Raw genomic sequence first — 20641 nt, 5'->3', positions numbered from 1 at the left:
GCACGTGCTGTGTGAGGGGCCAAGGGACTGGGTGGCAGGGAAACCTCCTGACAGATTTCCTCTCCACAAGGTAGGCTGGTTTCTGGTTTCATGCCTCATTAGAGGGGGAGGCCTGTGCCAGCTCAGGCAGTTTGCCTCATGCTGGGAGCTCTGCCAGATGGTGCCCTGGGCTCTGCAGGGCACCCTCGCTGCTGACACTGTGCCCCAGGAGCTGCAGGGATGCCCCAAAAAAGGGCTCTCCTCTTCCTGTCACAGAGGGGGACTGATGAACTGCTCTCTGCAGTTCATGAGATTATTGAGAAACTGATTGAGAAACACACAACTCTGTTTTGGGCTTCCAGCCACATCCCCTCAGCTCCCACCCCACTGCCAGCCCCCTGAGGCAGTCCAGGCCATGCCAGCTCACTGCAGGGCCCTGGGCTGTGCCAAGCATCACTGCTCACCTTTCTGAGGGCCTGGTTTCCGCATTCTACCACCTGCTGCTGTCCTTATCCTGGGACTGGGCTGCTCTTACAGAACTGAAGATGTCTAGGACAAAAGAAATAAAGATGAGACAATTCCCCATTCTGGAGCACACAGTCATCTGCAGCATTAACTCATCACACAGTGGGAGAAAAACACACTCTGTCACCTGGGGTAGCACAGAACACACACAACTCATTTCACCCCCTGAAACTACAAGACTTTCTCCAATTTGTGGACAGCACCAAATTCATGGCAGCAGGAGCAGCATGAATAAGGACAAGGAGCACATGCCTGTATCTGTGCTAACCCTACAGCGGGTCCAGAGCGTGTGTGTGGAAGGAGGGGCTCACTAACAAAGGGAGGCAGAGCTGGAATTTGTGAAAGAAAACACATGGAAACATAACATTAACTCTGGCAAAGCAGCACAGCAATCCCCAGCTTGCCACTTACAATGCAAATTGCTCACAGCAGTTCTGGGGAATAAGGATGAGAAATTGGACAATGACCCAGGAAATACTTTTGCTGTTAGTACTGCCACGAGTGTCCAAGTTGTGCTGCATTTTTTGTTTTCCTGGTTGGAGGAAAACTGACTGGACTGTGCCCAACAAGCAAAAGCATTTGCATTCTTGTTATAAAGAAATATTTCTGAAAAATCAGAGCTCCTGGGAGATGTGTGGTGATCATGTACAAGGAGCCAGTGCTCCAGCACAAGCACTCTCACAGGGCATGGCCTGCCACACCCATAAAGCCCTGCCAAGCCCTGCCACAAAACATCCAAATGAATGGCTGAGCCACAAACCAGCCCTTGGGAAAGCCACGAATAGCATGTTTTGACACTCCACTAACTAATGAAAGATTAATTGTATCAATATAATTCCATTTTGTTCACAGTGGGGCAGTCAGGAGAAGGAGGAAGCTGTCTCAGGACACAGCACTGAGTAGCTGCTTAAAGGGTTATTTACAGATCCAGCTTGGCAAGAATCTGAGGTTTTGAAAACCAGGCTTTTTCTAAATGTAAGAGAAATAGAGTTTAATTTTCTGTAACAGCTCTACAAACTACAGCCTCTTTACATGCAACACTGAGCAATACTCTGAGAAGAAAAATACTGAAGGAATATTAACTACTAAAGGAAAAAAAAACCTGGTTGTTTTTTTTAATCCAAATCAAAAGGTGCACAGTAGTCACTTATTGCCTCTCTCCTAAATAAAGTGTGTGTGTCTGTACACACTTGTGAAAGGAGTAAGGTTGGTTTCCCTTCCAATAGCAGAAGGTAACCTACATGTGAAAGGTTATTTACAACTTTTAAAGCTTCTTTTCATAATTTTCTTCAGTCATTTGTATTAAAGACTAGCAGTCCTGGCAGGAAAAGTCCCCTAGACATAAAAACCCAGGCTGAAAGGTGTTTATGTATAAAGGCACCAGACAAGCATTCTCCATCTCTGGCTCTGCCCCTCTGCTGTCTGTGGGACTTTCTCAAGGACCCACACACATAAATCTCATGTGTTTGGCACAGGAGCTCCTGAGGGCTTCTGAAAAGCTGCTTCAGCCTGAGCACCTCTTTGTGACTGTGTTTGAGCTGCTCAGTCAGGGTTTGTGAAAGTTATGGCCAAATAACCCTACTGAGGGCTCAGGGAGACCTTGTCACCCTCCACAACTCCCTGACAGGAGGGGCAGACAGGTGAGGGTCAGTCTCTTCTTCAAGGGAACAAGGGGCAGTTCAAGAGGAAATGGCCTCAAGATGTGCCAGGGGAGGTTCAGGTTGGACATCAGGAAGGATCTCTCCACAGAAAGGGTTGTCAAGCATGGGAATGGGCTGCCCAGGGAGGTGGTGCTGTACTGAAGAAGTGTCTGGATGTGGCACTAGTGCTCTGGTGTAGTGGACATGGTGGTGCTCAGCCTTGATGAACTTGGAGGCATTTTCCAACCTTAATGATTCTGTAATTCTGTGATACTGATAAAGCACAGAGCTGACTGCTGGTATTCCTCAGCCAACACTGCAGCAGGCTCTCAGCAAGATCTTGTTCATGGAAGAGAATTAGATGTTGTAAATGTCCAATTTAAATAAATAAATAAACAAATGGTGACTCTTCCCCAAAGAGGAGGCTTAAGCTGCATGGGGAGTCCCACTTTGCTGAGAGCCACATGAGTGCCAGCTCAAGGACACTGCACTCTAAAATATGCTCCCAAGAAACTGCCCAAATGTGACTGCCCAAATGTGACAGCCCCAGCCTCACTCCTGCCAGCCCTCATGAGCCTCTGACACAGCTCTGCACCACCCAGATCCCCCCTACACCTCACATCACAGGATAGCAACATGTGGGTTAATCCTGCAAAAAATCATAACTCAAGGGGAAAAAAAAAAAGCAAAATCATTTGAGTGCTCAGAGTCATGTAATGCTTAGAGAAGAGGCAGAGCCAAACTCCATGAGGCACAGTTCCTGCCTGCCCCAGGGGCAGCTGGACCTACACAGCCAGATGGGAGCCACCAGCCTTACTGCATCCCAGGGACAGGGACAGAAACAGGGACAGGGACAGCTCCTGCCCTAGGATGCAGGGATGCCCTTCTTCAGCCATGGAGACAGACACTGTACAATCACAACTGGGAGGGATCCACAAGGATCATGAAATCCAACTCCTGGCCTGTCACAGAAGCCCCAACAGTCCCGCCCTGGGGGTATCTGAGAGTCCAAATGCTCCTGGAGTTCTGGCAGGCTTGGTCCTGACCATTTCCTGGGGAAAGAACCTTTTCCTCATATCCAGCCTGACCCTCCCCTGACACAGCTCCAGCCATTCCCTTGGGTCCTGGCCCTGGTCACAGGGAGCACAGACAGGAGCTGTCCCTCTGCTGCCCCTGAGCTTTACTAACACAGGGCTTGGGAATTGATGATTTCCACTGACTGTAATTTATAGTTGCCCAGAGGAACTGTAAAATCTCCACCCTTGGAGATACACCAAACACCAGCAGCTCCCTCCCCTGCCAGCCTGATCTCACCTTGTAGCTGACTCTGCCTTCAAAGTCAGCCCATCACTGCAAGCAGCATTGGACCAGACAACTTCCAAAAGCTCCTTCCAGCCTGAAACACCCAGGGACTTTATCTCACTGACAACAGACTGGATGGCAAGAGGAAGCACTCTACAGGTTTTGACAAGGCTGAAATGCCCCAGTGAGGAGAATTCAGTGCAGAGAGAAGAAAGTCAAAGGCAGAACAGACAAGCCCACAGGCACTTGTGGACATGAGCACCATGGTACCAATGGATGTGACCTTTACTCCATTCAGGGACTGAAAACTGAAAAAATGTGAAAGTAATAAAAAGCAGAAGGTACAGACTGGAATCCAAGGGGCAAAACCAGGCTACCCACAGAGACAGATCTTCCAGAATCACCTCAAGCACAGACAAGCCCCTGCTGGCTGGACCCATGGCACAAAGCACACAATCTTACTGTTGCATCAAATAAAGCCTTTGAGATTTCCACAGCCCAGCACACTCTCCAATGCTCCATCTCCAGAGCCTGACACTTGCACAGAGCTGCACACCAGAGTTCAAACTCCCCTTGTTTTCAAAAGCTGTGTTTCTCCTGCTTGTGCAGATCGAGATAATCTCCCAAGCATGAACTACAGCATTACAGAGTGCTGGTTTCCAGAATTTATAACCTGAAAGGACAGATCAATGTGCAAATTCATTTCAGCAGGATGCAACCTTAAAAATGTAAAAAGACCAACTAATTTGCTGCCTTTAGGAGCAGATGAAGTGCCTCTCCCAGAGTTTCAAACAACTTTCACTCACCGAGATATCAAAAGTGCCAAGGGCTCCACTGAACTGTCATGGGCTCTAGTTCCCCATCACTCCTACAAGACAGCAGAGTCAGTACAAACACTGCGGCATAGCAAAACCTGAAAGCAGAGAGACAAAATGAAAAAGTTTGCATTTAATTGCAGAAAGGCTAAGTTACCAGCTGCATTATTCATGTTCATATTTAATTCATTTAAAACATCCAAATTTAAATTTAAAGACAGCTGTAACAAACATTCCCACTTGCACTCACAAAGCAGCACAGAACTTGACACAATTTAAGTTCAGCTTGCAGTGAGTACACGGGACTGCGGCTGTTAAACACCTTTGATATGAGTAAGATCACATCAACTGAGCTGATAGAAACTAGTTCAGCTTTTGTAAAATGAAACTATCACACAAAGGAGGATTGAAAAGACTAGACCTGATTAGTAATGAAAAGGAGAGAGACCACAGGAGAGGCATATAAAATAATGAGTAGCATGAAGAGAGAGAACTGGGGACTCCAAATTATCCCTTCCCAGTGCAGCAGAGCAAACCTACAAAAGTAAAAACCTCCCAAGTATATACCAGGGAGAAGGAACAGTTCATTGGAAATTAACGGACATGCAACTTCCTTGTGGAGGAAGTTATCAAGAGAAGTAAACGAGTAACCTTAGAAATGACACAGACATTGAACAGCAAACCAGCATTTGTAAGGGTATCAAAGTATGAGACCCACGGGCCATCAGTACCCAGGCCTCAAGCAAGAGCTGAACAAAGGCTGGGTGCCCAGCCAAACCCTGCCCACCACATCACTGCCTCAGCTGCTGTGCTGGGGCAAGGAAAAGCTGAGCCTTTGCCCTCCTGCCAGGCTGCTGACCCCAGCTCACAGCCAGGGGCAGGACACCAGCTCAGGACATGGTTTGTTCACAGCCTGGTGGGCTCTGTGCTGGGTTACACTGAGATTCACACCTCTGATGCATTTTCCTTTTTCTCAGGCAGGCAGGGCTGGAAGAGCATCCCAGGGCATCCCCAGCTCCTCCAGCACTGCACAGCCCTCAGCAACACTGCGGAAATGCATCTTAATCTAATTAAGTTCTCCCCCCACTGCTCTTGCCAAAAGCTCATCCCTAAGGGCAGTCAGATTCAATTTACCTGTGCCAGATTGGAAGGCAACTGCAGGGTTAGAGGGGAGCCTACTCTGCAATATTCTTCCACAAAATGTGGCAATATCAGTAAAACAAAAATGAGAAAATGTGGATGGAAGATGCTGTTCCATCTTTCCAGACCTCATGAGATGCATGTAATCCCTTTATCTCCAAAGCCTCTGCTCCTTCAGAGTGCATAATTATCAAAAGAGTTAGAGCTGAGGCTCTTAATGTCTCTCCTAGGCACTTCTTTGTTCCACTCAAGGCACCAGTCACATCTGAATTATTTCCTGGGGTTGTTTGGACTTCCTATTATACAAGGATGATTATGGTGAACCTTGGGATGGAGTCCAAGTCGGATCTCAGCACTCCCATGTTTGATTGAAAGGGAACCTGAAGGTTTGCTGACAGCGTGCCAAGCTTCAAACCTCGCTGGACAATGCCACTGCCAGCAGGCCAGAGGCTTTCAGAGACAAGAGGAAGAAAACCACCAACAGTGAAGCTGGAAAATGGTTTTATTAGGTCAGATACATACCCACAGATTAGGACTGGGGGAAAAGAAAAAAAGGAAACTCTGCATATTGACAGAGGACTGTGAGAATGACGCTTCTTGGAAATCCCATGGGGCTGCCACAAGAGAATCCTGACAGTTTCTCATGATGCAAAGTGCCTGCAGTCATTGATTTATTTCCCACAAAAGCCCAACTCTGGAGCACCACGACCACTGCAGCCACTAAAAATCCCTTCCATGTAACCTTTTCTTCAGCTGAGGTTTTCTTCACAGTGATGTTTCCATCAAACACCATCAATGTTTCCAGCAGTAAAGAGCTGTCCCCTACAAATTCCCTCATGAAATGTGAGGGCAGCCAGGTAAGCTCCTGTCTGTCACAGGTGATGGCTGTGCTGCCACTCCAGCCTCCCTGCTGGAATGTTTCAGCTCCATTCTGGAAGGCCCTATGTGACTACACAGGCACATCCAGTGCCATCCCAACCCAAGCAGAAAATCAGGCACATGATGAGCAGATAATGTGAATTACAGAATATCCTGAGTTGAGAGGGATCCATAAGGATCATCAATTCCAACTCCTGATCCCACACAGGACACCCCAACAATCCCACCCTGTCCCTGAGAGCATTTTCCAGATGTTCCTTCAGCTTTGGCAGCCTTGGAACCATGACCATTCCCTGGAAGCCTGTTCAGTGCCCCATGACCCTCTAGGGGAAGAAACTTTTCCAAACTCAGCCTGCTTGCTCATTTAACACCTTTTTTGCCATTTTTAATTTCTATGGTGCAGAAAGAAAAGCACTTTCAGCCTACCTGATGAAATCAGAGGACTGTCAGTGCATGATCTGACTCCTCTTACTGCTTTCAGTTTTCACACCAGATTTGGCTCCTCTGATTTCTGCCTGACCTGTGGGCACCAGAACTTTTACTGGTGTAAACCACAGTTCTTGCTCTCAAGGCACTCTGATGAGCCAGCTGACTGACCCCTTTCCTGGGCAGAAGCCAAAGACCAACTCCCAGGACTGAGCACCAGCCTTCTCAGAGCCAGACATGCAGGCAAGGAGTCCTAAACCAAATTGCCAGATGAATGCTTATGTGGGACCTGCAGTAAACTCTCAGGAGTGATCAGCTTCCCAGTTTGAAAAGGTGAGTCAGAATTTATCTTAATTAACATTAATGATTTGAGTTCCTTCCACCTCTCTGTTACCATCTTCCTGAGCAAGACTGGAGTTTTATTTCTCCTTCCTGTGCAAAGTCCCATTTTTTGCAGCTCCAAACAAAGGCTGATGAACATACAGCACCCCTGGAAGCATCAGCATCTCCCCTCATCAGGTAAGGAGAGCCCTTACATTCACACCAGGGAATATTTCTAAGTAACACTGTACAATGAATGCTGGTGTTTCCATCTGCAGCACTGATCCCCTCGTGTGATCTGAAATACCTGATGGCTGTAAACCACTACTCCTCTTTCTACCAGAAGGATTTTCTGTCATTTCCAACATCTCTCATTCTCTGGAATTAATTTTATCCTTCTGTCATGTAAGAAGTGGACTGATGAACTCCAGACTTCATGACAGGCTCCTCACAAACACATTCTTGTGTTAACACACTGAGGTGTGTTGAAGATGTGATCACAAGGAACACACTTCCTCAGCCCCTGAGCCGAGTCTCAGGGGAGTACATATTTTAAAAGACAAAAACACGTGAAAAACTTGGATAGATCATGTTTCTACAATGAAAATATTGATTTTATGACTTCCTTTTGAACACCTTCAGGTTGGTGGGGAGAGGAGGTAAGTCAGCCTCCCAGGAAATGGCAGCTGGACCACCAGACACTGCAGAGTCAAGCTCAAGAGATCACCCTCAGGGTGAGTACAAAAACCAGGGACCAGTGAGAGGAACCACCACTGTGAGCAAAGCTACAACAGTTCCTGATTGTGGAAGAAATTAAATAAAACCTTGCAGGATTTCAATAAAGATTTTCTTCCCTATGCAAAAATAACCCCAAAAGAACAACCCACATTAAAAAAAAACCAAAACCAAAACGAAAAACACCCCAACAAAACCAGCATGGGCCTTGGATCAAACCAAAACCATCCTGACATGTACCACTGTGAGGAGACCTTGCTCTCCACAAAGACTGAAGAGGCTGCAATAAAGACAACATATTTGGCACACTCCAGGAGCAGGATACCCAGGCTGAGAGAAAGGGAGAGATGAAAGAGCTTCAAATAAAAGACAAATAAGATAATCTGACTTGAGTCTGCTAAAGAAGCCCCTTACCAGGATGAATTTTCTCAGCACAGACATGTTTACTGATGAGCTGGGAGTTACAGCTCTGTGGCTGCCATTTCTGTAGTGAGGGGTGGGGGGAGCACTCCAGCCCTGCAATCCTCCCTGGAAAGAGGGGGCTTGACTGCTCTAAGTCTACACACTGCTGAAAAATCAGAGCTGCTTTTAAGACTGGTATTGGTTTCCCACCCACTCCAATAGAAAGAAAACAGTGCAAAACCTAAAGCCTTCCCATGCAGGGAACATGGGAGTCATGGAGTGGTTTGGGTCAGAAGGGAGCTCAGATATCCTCCTGTTCCAACCCCCTGGACATGGGCAGGGATTCACAGCACTCACAGGGTCCTGTGCTGCTCCTCCCCAGGCAGGACCATGTCCAAGGCTGCCTCCCACTGGAGTGGCCCACCTTGAACTCGTGCTCATGTGGCACAGACCTTATCTAATCATACAAATCCCCTGTGCTAACAGCTGGGGGTGAGGAAGCTTCACTGGGATCCACAATTATTTCAGCAAATCCTTCATGGCTGGTCCTACTGTTGAAGTCACTTTGAGGTTCTCCCTCTGAGCTGAGCAATGCCCATGTCCCCCATCCCAGTGTGAAAGATGCCACCAACACCACTGCTCTCCATGACTGTTCTGATGGAGTTGTGGGAGAAGCTGCAGATCTGTTTCTGGGTGTTAAGCAGAGACATTTCTGACTGTACCTCCATGGAACTCTCCCAAATGCACTGTAACAAAACTCCACACAGAGATCTGCTTTTTGGGCAGGTAAGGTGCCTGTTACACATAGAAAAGCAAAGCACTGATGGACTTCAGTGCCATATGGGAAGAACATGCCAAAGCAAGGAACTGAGTCTGTGTGCCCAAAGCTGCTGCTTCTAACACTGAACCATCTGTGTCACAGCTATTTTGTGTCAGCAGGACTCCCACAGCTATAAGTTAAATCTCCTGACTTTAGAAGACGAATGGCCTGGGTTATAGACTGGCACAGCAGTGTACCCAATCCACTGAGGACAACTGGAAGTAGAGAAGATTTAGCACACATGGGGCTCTGTAGCCTGATCTTGGCATATTCTGACCATTCCCTAACACCCTGGTGACTGGTCACCAGTTTGCAGCCAGACTTGCAGGTACCTGAGTTTGCTTTCATGGCAATTCCAGAACACAGAGAGGGGCAGGACACGGTGCACCCCACACCCCTGTGCTGGGTCATGCCCCCCTTGCCTGGGGACAAGCTGGAGGGTGAACCTGGAGGACAGGATTGATGCACCAGCCTGTGCAGGCATAGTGGGAAGCCCAAAGTGATGCAGGCAGTACAGAAAGTTCTGCAGCAATGTGGCTGTTTCAGCCTGCACTGAGCCACATGCCAAAGCTAAGAGCTATTACTGAAAGCAGATGGCTTACAGGAGACCTTGAAATGGGATTCTGCCCAGGGCACTTACAAAGTCACCCCTCACAAAAGCACACAACAGGATGCTTCAAAGTCTTTAAATAAGAATTTAAACAGGAGTACATTAAAAACCAGTGCATGGTTTCCATATCACCCCCAGACAGGCTAGTACAGCCCCCTTGCAGAGTCAGCTGTGGCTGCTTTCCCAGACAGCAGTTACAGGGGTGATGGATGTGGCCCCAGAAAGGGCTCCAGTGTGTAAACTCTTCACGGGTCTCTGGTTGACACCCAGCAGATATATGTATGTATAACATGTTTAATCAACCTTATCCTTAATTCTCTACTGGACTCTGTTAAAAAATAAAATCTTTATGGCATGGAAGATATGGGAGGACAATGTATTCCTATGGAAGGAGAAACAGGAGGCAATCCAGAAGGAAAGGACTGATTTCCAGTTGTGTCTTTATTGGAAATGTCAAGACAGACTGTGCAGTGATGCTGCAAGCAGGATGTGAGAATTCCTCAAAGAAAATTTTGCATTAACTATTTCTAGTAATGAAAGTTTGATAAAGTTACAGCAGAACATCCTCAGGAGACCATAAACAGGGAAAGGCAGCTTGAGGGGGAATAAAAAACCAAAGGGATGGTAATGAGGGGACGCAACAAAAATGTAAATGAGGAAAACTTTGCAAAGAGAGGGGAAGGAGATGACCCAATCCCTTAAAGTACCCTGTATCTCACAAGCACAAGGGAGGAGGGTGATCCTCAGGGAGAGACACACGGGGCAAGGGTTTCCACTGAAATGGCAGGGAGGGAGATGAGAGCTCAGGGAGCAGAGGAGAACAAACCAGCCCTGAAGAAAAGGTGAGGGACAAAATCACCACTCTCTAATTAGCTAAATACTGAGGCATGGGGGATGATGATGGTTACATACACCTACAATTGCATTTTCCTTCTCCTTTCCTTCTATAACCAACCCCAGCAATTAAATGGAATGCTTAGCAATATCCCTTGGGAAAATACAGGGATGAAAACTCATCCTGAAGCCTCACATGGCATCAAAGCAATCACTGAGCATGTTCCTGGAGTGCCTGAAGTGCTCTCTTTCCTCATCCACAAAGGAATGACCTTCCAAGGAGTTAAGCATTTCCTACCTTCCTGAGGTCCAGCACCAACCCAAACTTTGTCATTAGGGACAAAGGGGAGGAAGGAGGGGGGCACAACTCCAGTCACACTCAAGGCTGAATCCTTCACAGATCCACACACACATCCCTGTCCCTGACTCAACATCCATACAGCCAACCTTCCCAAACCTTCCCAATGCAACTCCCTCGGCCCTCCTGAACCTGATCTCTCACAGGAGACCCCTTTAATGTATGTGTATCTATAAAAATCTACCCTAAGAGTGACAAAACTCAGGGTCTCCCTGGCAGGAAGCACAGCCAGACTCCCCTCCAACCCTTCCAGCAGCTGATTCTTCTTATGCAAACAAAGGACAGATGAGAAATAGTTCCTACTGATCTGCCCCATCTGCTAAAGAAATGAGAAAGATAAAATCTCCAAACCCTCAGGGTATGGAGCAGAGCCACAAAACCTGGATTTACCCTTGTTGGAGCGGAAGAGGAGTCAGTCTCTGCTGCTTGGAGCACTGAGACAGAGATAATCCAGACCTGAGAGAGGGGAAGAAGGATGTCTGGGGAGGGAAGGATGTGAAGGGAGCCATTCCTCCTGGTGCCTGCTCTGCTCCAGCCCAATCAAGGCCAAGGGCTGCCCAGGAGAAGAGCTCCTCAAACTCATTGTACCCCGGAGGAAATGGTGTGCCAGGGCAGGAAACAAGCATCTTTGTTTTATTTTCTCACTCATGTAGAGAGATATTAATTCATCTATTTCTTAGGAAAAAGAAAGGAAATTGCTACAGTGCAACATGTCAAGAGAAACCAGAAGAGCCAGGCTCACTGAGGATGGGTATTAATTACTGCTTGCTATTTTTACCCTGTGTTTAACTCTGGTCTCATCTGTGACTTAAGAAGATAAAATCCCAGTATTCAAAACCATGTATCTATCAAATAGAAATATCCTCTACTGGGTACAAAGTCTGGATACAGAAAAAGTATAACATGCCCATCAAAATGACACTCAATTTTAATAACAAAAGAAAGAACAATCTAGATGTAGACAGAAATATTAGCTCAGGAGAATTACTCCCAGAGAGGAAAAATCACTAGCCAGTTCCTGCAGGAATTCCTGAAGAGATTGCTGTTAATTATGTAAAGAAATAGTTGTTAGGCTGCTTTATATTCCTGAAGGGCCAAGAGTTTGGACAACTAAAAAATATCCAGTGAGGCCCTTCACTGTTTTCTGTGCAGCACACGGTGGATGCCAATAAAAAAACCCAAACCATGACCACAAGCAACCAAAAGTCCATCCTGCAGCTCTGCAAGTATGTTCAGTGTCTGCCAAGGAGCTAATGAAAACAAGGCACTCTTACAGACTCTATCTGCTCGACATTCAAGTACCTGCTGGACATTTTGTACAGCTTATAAAGCCATAAAATATCACAGGGCATTTACAGATTTTCCAGCTGACAACAATATGAAATAACTGAGCAGCCCCAGAACACACTGAGTCCTCTGGTCAGGCACAAGGTAATGCTGAACAGATACTACCACACACAAACACACACACACACACACAACTGGAGACTGCCAGCAGTGTGCAAGATGTGACCAAAGCTCATGGTGATGGAAAAGGAGCCAAGATTCAAAAGCCATCTCTCAACCCCATCATAATGCAGGAACAACAGTGGCACTGCCCAGATCTACAGTGCAGGGCTTGGATAATGCCCAAGGCAAACAAGTTCTTCCTGCCCTCTCCAGGCAAAGAAATTCACCATCAAGTGAGCTGCTACCTCCTGCCATGCTGGAGGAGATGTGGCACTGTACAGCCATGTAAAAACCTCCAGTGTGGGGCTGTGGCAGTGACAAATGACCTCAGGAGTCAAGTGACAAGCCAGGTCAGCCAGCTGCCCCGGTTTACCCCACTTGTGATAGAAGTTAAGGGTTTCAGGTGAGCCCTTAGGTGGTGGGAACTGATACCTGCTGCCCATCAGTGGCCAATATCCTCTGGATAATGTCAACTGTACATTACAAGCAGTACAGCATTTTTCTTTTCTTGGTAGCTTGCCAGATGAGAAGGTGAAATATCAAAATGATGGGGTTAAAGTACAGCAATACCAGCCTGAAATCAAGCAAAGCTCCTTAATCTCAGAATAGTCAGGCACTGGAGTGAACTGCCGAGGGAAGTAGGAATCACCATCACTGGAAATCTTAGAACACCCTAGAGAAACCTCCAGGAAACATTATGTATGGGTGATCCTTCAAGGTCACTTCTAGAAACACTGAAACCACAAGACTTTCTGCATAGGTACCTCCCTGATCACACAGCCATTGCACAATTTTAATGGACTGCAGCATTTAAGATTTGCTGTAAAAAGACCAAGGAAAAAAAAAAAAAGCAACCACAGTAGTCAGCGTACAGAGAGCAGCAGTTCCTGGGCTGTGTGAACAGCCACTCAATTTATTTTTAGAAAGTAGAATTGGTACAACTTCCTCCTCGGTCCACATCAGACTCCATCAGCTCTTCTGCCTGCTCTCTACTCCTCTCCTTCACTTAACTAACAAGAATAGAGCAGAAATTTCTCCTACCTTATGTGCTGCAGCTGGGCAGGAAAGGCACAAGTGGGGAGCGAGGGGCCCTGCAGCAGTGAGTGCAGGGAGAGAGCACTGCTGGGAGATGCCCAGCACGCTGCCCAGTGCATTCAGCCTGAGCTCAGGTACCAACCCTCACCTTGAGCCATCACCTCTACAGACCAGCTGGTATCAGGGACATTCAACTGCACTGTGGGGATATTTTGTGCCACCCAGAGCCAGAGCTAAGCTGGGGTTCCTGCCCCAAAGTCCCTCCCCTCTGAGAAGAGTTATGGAGTAACCATCCACTACTGATTGTCTATGAAGAAGACAACTCCAGAAGTTAATTCCTTCTAACTATTATAGGAATGGCTGGGAATGAAATGCAAGTCCAGCATAACTCAGTAGAAATCCTGGGTTTTACTAAAGAGCCAAAATACTAGCTGTAGACAGGTCAGAATTCAGTGATTATAGGTGGGTTGCTTTTGAAAATTCTCTGAATATTTAAGATGGATATACACATATAAGGCTGTCAATGACAATGAGCCATCCTGAAGTTGCTGCTCATCCGTGTCCCCCACGGAGTGTGCAGCCCAGCCTGGCCCCTGGCCTGGCCTGGCTTGGCTTGGCTTCCCCACAGCTGCAGGGACACAGAGAGGGCAGGCAGGCCCTGGCAGCAGCCCAGGGAGGCTCCCACAGCCAGGAGGGAGCGAGGAGGAACAGGGAACACAGGCTGCCCTCCCGCTCACCGCAGACACGGCTGGACACACATCCCACTGCGGAGGGCTCAGCATGGGGGGACGAGGCAGGGGCTGCTCCAAATGGGAAGGAAGGAGGCCAGGAGCAGGGACAACCTGCAACAGTGGCACAGGGGAGGGCAGAGCAGATGGAAGCTGGTCAGGCACTGGCAGCAGGTGTTCCAGCATGAGGTGACTGCAAGCAGCAACCGATGGGACTGTGGCTCACTCAGTGGAGCACAGATGGGCTTCACCCTGTGCAGCCTCTGCCAACACTGAACTCAAACACTCTAAGTGTCCCCCAGCTCCCCCCAGACATAAACCCCATTTTTCCTGAAAGGATCTTTTCCTGGAGTCAAACATCAGCAGCACCCTGAGGAGTCAGAAGGGTGCACCTATTTCCCTCCAGCCCCAAGCAAATGGCAGCAGACGTCACTCCAGAAATGAACCAAACTTGGTCCCTTGCCACAATATCTAGGAGAAAGGACCTGGACCAGTGTCCAGTGAAACCTGGAAGGGCCAGGAGAGGGGAGGAATTGCAGGAAACTCAATGGGCAAAGATTAAATTTTGCAAATTTCCAAGGCATCTACTCCTACAGTTTCCGTTGTTGAAAACAAACGCCAGCCACAGGGAGGTTTCTGGGCTGTTCCCACTGTGGCAGTCTGGAAAATGTACAAACTAATTGGAGCTGGGTAATTCCGAGCACATTGGCTGGGAGGAGGCACCTCCAGCAAGAGTTTCATTTCTGACTGGTGATAACACCATCCAATTTCTAATAAAAACAGAAAAAACTTCTGAGCAAGAAATGGAGAGCGGCAGAAGCCAGGGAAAAACAGTCCTGCCTGAATTCCCACGTCAGCTCCCTTGTGCTGGCAGTGACCACACTGACTGTGCTCTGTTTCCCCATCTCCAGTGACATATTACCAACCAGGCTGTGGAGCTGCAGGGGCCACTTCCCTCTGCTGATCAAGGCAGCTCTCAGGAAGCCAAGTGCTTTAGATTCCCCAGACATCACCTGTCCATCTGGCCTGTTGGATGAGGCTGCCACGCAAACAGCAGAGGCAGCAAAACAGACATTCATCTTTTCCTTCAGTTCTCAGCCAAATTCTTGATTTTTTGCTCAGGATGAGTCTGCATAAAAGTCCGAGATTCAGCCCAGTAAGAGCAGAGGCACAAACTCTGTTAAATCCCTGCTAGAGAGGCAGAAACATTTGGTAGGTGCCTGAGTGAAGACTGCAAATTGTGTATCACAGTGTCTAAATCTGCTAGAGGTGGTGTGTGTAAGAAACCTCGGTAAAAGAGCTAAGTATTACTCTGTTTTTAAAGGGAACTGAATGAAAATAGAGAGCTCTGGGAATTAAGTGCTTTCAACACCAGCCAGGCTGCAGTGATGTCCCTGTACTGATCTCTCCCTCTGCTCACAATTGAAATCACCTCTGAAATGTCCTGCTAAGGGAGAGTGCCACCCAGGACAGAGCACAGCTTTGCAAAGAGGAGGAGGTGCTGAGATCCAGTGCTCAGGTGTCCCCTCCAGACACCACGCTGACACCACTAGTTCAAGTCACTGGATTTGTTCACTCCAAGTTCACTGAGACCAGGTGATACACAGGGAAGATCTCTTGTGCTTCTGCTGCTCTCAGACTTGCACCATCACGTTAAACATAGTGCAAATGTTTTATAACGGCTTCCTCTGGTAGATACTTAAGCTGGGTAAGAAAGGGATTTTTTACAACTGTATTAAAGCCAGAAAAAGCATTTCCTTTAGGATTAGGATGTGCTATCCTGCAAATGAAGTGGGATGAAGCATTGATGACCCAGCTTGGAGTGCAGGTGCTACACCCGGATGTGGTGCTAGGGTGAAGGAGGGGTCAGAGTTGCAGTTCTAGACTCAGAGTTCAATTGTGGAGATGATTTTTACCTTGGCATGTCTCTGAATTATATATATGCAGGAGATTAACCACCTCACAAGAGAAGCTGGCAGCCAGAGTTGCTGCTCTGTCCTTAATGCATCCTCCCTCACCTCTCAGGGACCCCTCCTTGTCAGGAAACTTCTCAAACTTAAATAGATGCATAGACTACTCAAAATCTTTTTGTCTCATTGCAAAAACTGAATTGCAGTAGCAGGCAAGGAAAAGAAAAGGAGAAAAGGGTCCTGGATTCAAACATTACAGCTCAAACAAGAGCCCCAACCATGCCAAGGTTTAACTCAGCACAGCTCTGAGCTCACGTTGCTAGCACGCTACTCCAGATTTGCAAACAGGAGCTCACCAAGCATGCCAAGTCCTGTCACAAACACACAGTTAAAAGCACAAACAGGCAAACATGTGATCTGCAGTCCTTGTCACTTAACAGTGCTGAGACATACCCAAAACGGGGTCATTTGGGCCCAGCTTATTACAACTGCCCTGCAGAGTCCTGTTCTGACTGACTACGGCACTTCAGGTGAAGTGTGAATGGGAGCAGCACCCATGTCAGAGACAGAGGTCAGCTAGGCTGACATGCCCACGTGAGAACAGAGAAACTGATCTTGCTCAGATCAGGGAGAGGAAAAAGAAGTCTTCAAATGCTTCTAACCGAGCTGCAGACATGTAGGAAGTGGAGCAATGTGGAGAGTAAGGTGTTCTCCATGAGCTCTGGACATCAGAAAAAGAACAGGATTAAAGTGCAAGACAAAGATTTAGATTAAAAACCCAAAAAAATCTCTCTAATAATGGGGAGGCCTAAGGGTTGGCATAATCACCTGCACAGGATATGGAATTGCCAGCATGAAGAGCTTAAAAGGGTTTAGAACTCTACCTGACCTTACCCAGGGTTGGGAAACAACCAGGACATCTCTGAAGGTACCTGATGTCTGAGACTATGAAACAAAGTTTCAGACATTCCTTTAAATCAGACGTAGGGCAGGGACACAGCTGTCTAGACTGAAGCACAACTAGCTGACGAATAAGATCATCATTTAATTCCCTAACAGCATCTTTTACCTATAGACACTATATTGTCCTGCAAAATTCATCAGGTTTCCACAGAAGTGCCCCAAGAAAAGCAGATAATCAAGATGCAGAATTGTTGCATGCTAAGATGTAAATACTAAATCAGGAGGACCAAGAATCAGCATATCTCTCACAAACAGAACATACTCCAACCTTTAATTAAATAAATACTTTAAATACCACAGAAATACCTGCATTTCCCTCGTGCCCATTTTAAGGGACTCCCTGATTTCCATCTGCATTTTCATACCATCTACTGGGCAGATCCTGAACTACCCACCAGCACATGCAGGGCAGCATATCACAGCAGCTTGTCCCAAGCTGAGACACCCATGAGCCGAGTTTTGCTCCCCATATTAACACCAAGCCACACACCAGTGCTTGAGATGAAGCACAAGGAATGACACCACCATCCCATGCTCCCAATATTCCCAGCAAACACATATGGACAGCAGAGCCTGGCCAGCAGAAGCTGAGAGTAAGAGAGGAAGGCGACAGGAGGAGGCCCAGCCCGCAGCCGGCGCTCAGGCGTTCATCCGAGGTGGGAGAACATTTTCCCCCAATATTACTGGCTGCGAACTGCAGCGACCACATGGCTGTTGCCAGCCACTCAGTGCACGCTGTTTACTATAAACAACAACAGTAAACACAAACTCAGCCAAAAAATCAAAGCCGGGGACCCCAGAGCTGGGTCTCCACATTCCGACGCTCCCCATGGAAATAGTTTCATGTTCAGCTGCTGAACCTAAACAATTCGAGGCTCAAGGGAGCCAAGCTGCTCAGTGCATCCCAAACCCAGGCTGCCTGCTCGGATTTGCCAGCTCTGCCTCCAGTCATCCACACTCCAAAGTGCTGCCACAGTTTTTACACGGGAGCTTCAAAGAGGTTGCGGATTAAACCTGCGCGGCAGGAGCCAGCCGTCACCGGGGTTATTTTTAAACATCTCACTGTGCACGAAACGCTCAAATCTTGTCTCGCTCCCAGCTCTATCCCAGCGCTCGGCTCGGGGCGGCTGCGAAGGAGGCGCAGCTTTTCCCCAGGCATGGTGGTGATGGGATTTCTCCGGCTGCTCCCCGGGGTCATCCCTGCTACCTCCAGCAGCAGGATCTGCCCGGAGCACCGGGCACCAGCTCCACACACACACTGGGGTGACAGGACGGTGTCACCGAGCCCCGAAGGTCTCGTGGGGGAGGAAGGGCACAAACCCCCGCGGGCACAGCCCGCAGCCGGGGCCACCGCCTGCAGCTCGGTCCCGCTTCCCCTTTCCCGCCGGGAGCGCAGAGCGGCTGGTACCGAAACGCGCCGGGGAGGGGCAGCTCCGGCCGGCCCCAGAACCGCTCCGAGGCCTCGGGGCGAGGCGGTACCGCGGCTGCCCGAGGCCCTGCCCGGGGACACCCGGCAGAACAACAAAGCCCTGGAAGAGGCTTCCCCGGGAGGCACAGCCCGGCCGGGTAGCCGCGGGGCCGGGGAGCCCCGGGGCGCTGCCCAGCCGCCGGGAGGGCCGGTCCCGGACGGGCACCAGCAGGTGCGGGCGGTGACAGCCGCCCCCGGCCCGGGCACCGCGCTGAAGCGGCAGCCGGGCCGCGCTGACAGGAGGCATAAGATCCGGGCCGGGCTGTGGGTCCGACCCTCGCCCGAGCCCCGCCGCGCCTCCCCGGCCGGGCCGGACCGAGCCCGGCCGAGCCGCCCGCCCCGGGCCGCCCGCTCACCTGCGCGGCCGCCGAGCGCTGGCGCTGCTCAGTCCCTCGCCGCCGTCGCCGCCGCCATGTTCGCGCTGCGCAGGGAGGCGGGGAGGGAACGGGAGGGAACGGGAAGGAGCGAAGGGGGAGCGGCGGGGGATCGGGGAGGAGGGACCGGCGGCCCGGCCCGGCCCGGCCCGACCCCGCGCCGCCCCAGCCGCCGGGACGGCTTCGGCCGGCGCCGGGGCTTCGGCAGCTGATCGCCCGAGGCTAGGAGATGCTTCGCTGGGTTGGTGCGGCTCCACTCGGCTCGGCTCGGTTGGGTTCGGCTGCGTTCGGCACGGCTCGGCTTGTCTCGGCACGGCTCCTCTCTGGTTCAGCACAGCTCGGGCTCGGGCTCGGGCACGGGCTCGGCTCGGCTCTGCTCGGCCCGGCCCTCACAAACCCCCATCGTCGCTGCGCCCCGGCCATCCCCGCTCGGGACCGTCCTCAGGCAGGGACAGACCCCCGTCCCTACCCGCACTCTGGGCTCGGGGCAGACCCGCGGTGTCCTCACCGTGCCTGGGGAGGAACCCCGGTGCCCTCAAGGGACCCCCAAGCATAGGGCAGACCCCCGCTGTGAGCCCCAACCTGGGGACAGACCCCCTGTGCCATCCCTGGACCCTTGGGACAGGACAGACCCTCACTGTGTGCCATCCCTGGACCCTTGGGACAGGACAGACCCTCACTGTGAGCCCCAGCCTGGGGACAGACCTCCCCTGCCCACCCACGGCACAGGGCAGACCCCTACCATGATCTCCACTCCTGGGAGTGGGTGCCCCAGTGCCCAGCCAGGACCCTGTGGGCAGAGCAGAGCCCCACTGTGACCTGCTGGACCCCTGTTCCCACCAGAGACCCCCTGGGTACTGCAGGGTGACATCCATCCTTGTCTGGCTCCCCACTGGGGACAGCCAGGACTGACTGGGGTGGACTCCATGCAGCGCAGCAGATGCTGGGGACAGGCAATCCCCAGATATTCCCTTTCCTTCCAGCCAGGCAGGACCTGTCCCTGCAGTGCCATCCCAGCCAGACACACCACACATGTACAGATGTGTTTGGGGGCTCAGTGTCCCCAAATTCCCCCCAGACAAAGACCTCTGTGACTCCCTAAAGGAGCCCTAAAGCTGAAAGGATCCCTTGTGCCACTGTTGTACCTCATTACCTTCACGTACCATCTCCAGGTTCCATCTGGGGAGAGCCCTGTGTGAGCTGACCCCATGAGCATCCTCGGTGCTGTCCCCTGATCAGAGATGGACCTCACTGGGGACCTTCTGTGTCCTGTAGAGCCACCAAAACCTGCACATGGTACCCCCAAAGCATGCTCTGCCACCCCTTATCTTGGGAACTCCCAGGTAACAAGTGACAGTACAAGAGGAAACAGGCTCAGGTTGTGCCAGGGGAGGTTTAAATTGGATATTGAGAAAAAATTCTCCATGGGAAGGGTTGTCCAGCCCTGGCACAGGCTGCCCCGGGCAGTGATGGAGTCACTGGAGGGATTTAAGACACATAGATGTGACAGTTGGGTACATGGGTTAGTAGTGGCCTTGGCAGTGCCAGGGTAATTGATGGATTTGATCTTAGAGGGCTTTTCCAACCCAAGCAATCAGTGATTCTTGTGGTCTGGAGATTCAGTTCATGTCTTTTAAGATCCTCAAGTGAATGGTCAGTGGGTCTCTGGGGGTAGACCTGGGTCTCATGACTCAGGTATTTCAGTGGGGCAGTGGATAAACCATAGAATCTCAAAAGGGCTTGGGTTGGAAGAGAAAAAAATGTCCCAGTGCCACCTCTCTGCCATTGCAGGGACACCTTCCACTGTCCCACGTTGCTCCAAACCCTGTCCAACCTGGCTTGGACACTTCCAGGGGGTTGCCCTCTCTGCTGGGCAACCTGTGTTATGGCCTCACCACCCTCACAGGGAAGAGATTTTTCCTAATATA

At 49.8% G+C, this 20641-nt stretch overlaps 1 protein-coding gene across 4 annotated transcripts in view; it reads right to left on the bottom strand.

Moving 5' to 3' along the window:
* Positions 1–18799, bottom strand: part of SCMH1 (Scm polycomb group protein homolog 1) — a 64561-nt gene extending 45762 nt beyond the window's left edge. For all 4 annotated transcript variants that reach the window (XM_030232057.2, XM_030232059.2, XM_050983167.1 and 1 more), the window contains exons 1-3: positions 18696–18799; positions 4253–4359; positions 444–528 (exon numbers count right to left, since the gene is read on the bottom strand). In XM_030232057.2, coding sequence (XP_030087917.1) covers positions 444–468 — 25 coding nt within the window. In that variant the 5' untranslated portion in view covers positions 469–528; positions 4253–4359; positions 18696–18799. The remainder of the gene's footprint in view (positions 1–443; positions 529–4252; positions 4360–18695) is intronic.
* Between the last annotated feature and the right edge of the window lie 1842 nt (positions 18800–20641).

This window comes from Serinus canaria, chromosome 23 (genome assembly GCF_022539315.1).
Source record: "Serinus canaria isolate serCan28SL12 chromosome 23, serCan2020, whole genome shotgun sequence".
NCBI classification, from domain to species: domain Eukaryota; kingdom Metazoa; phylum Chordata; class Aves; order Passeriformes; family Fringillidae; genus Serinus; species Serinus canaria.
This window is presented reverse-complemented; position numbering and strand designations above follow the sequence as displayed.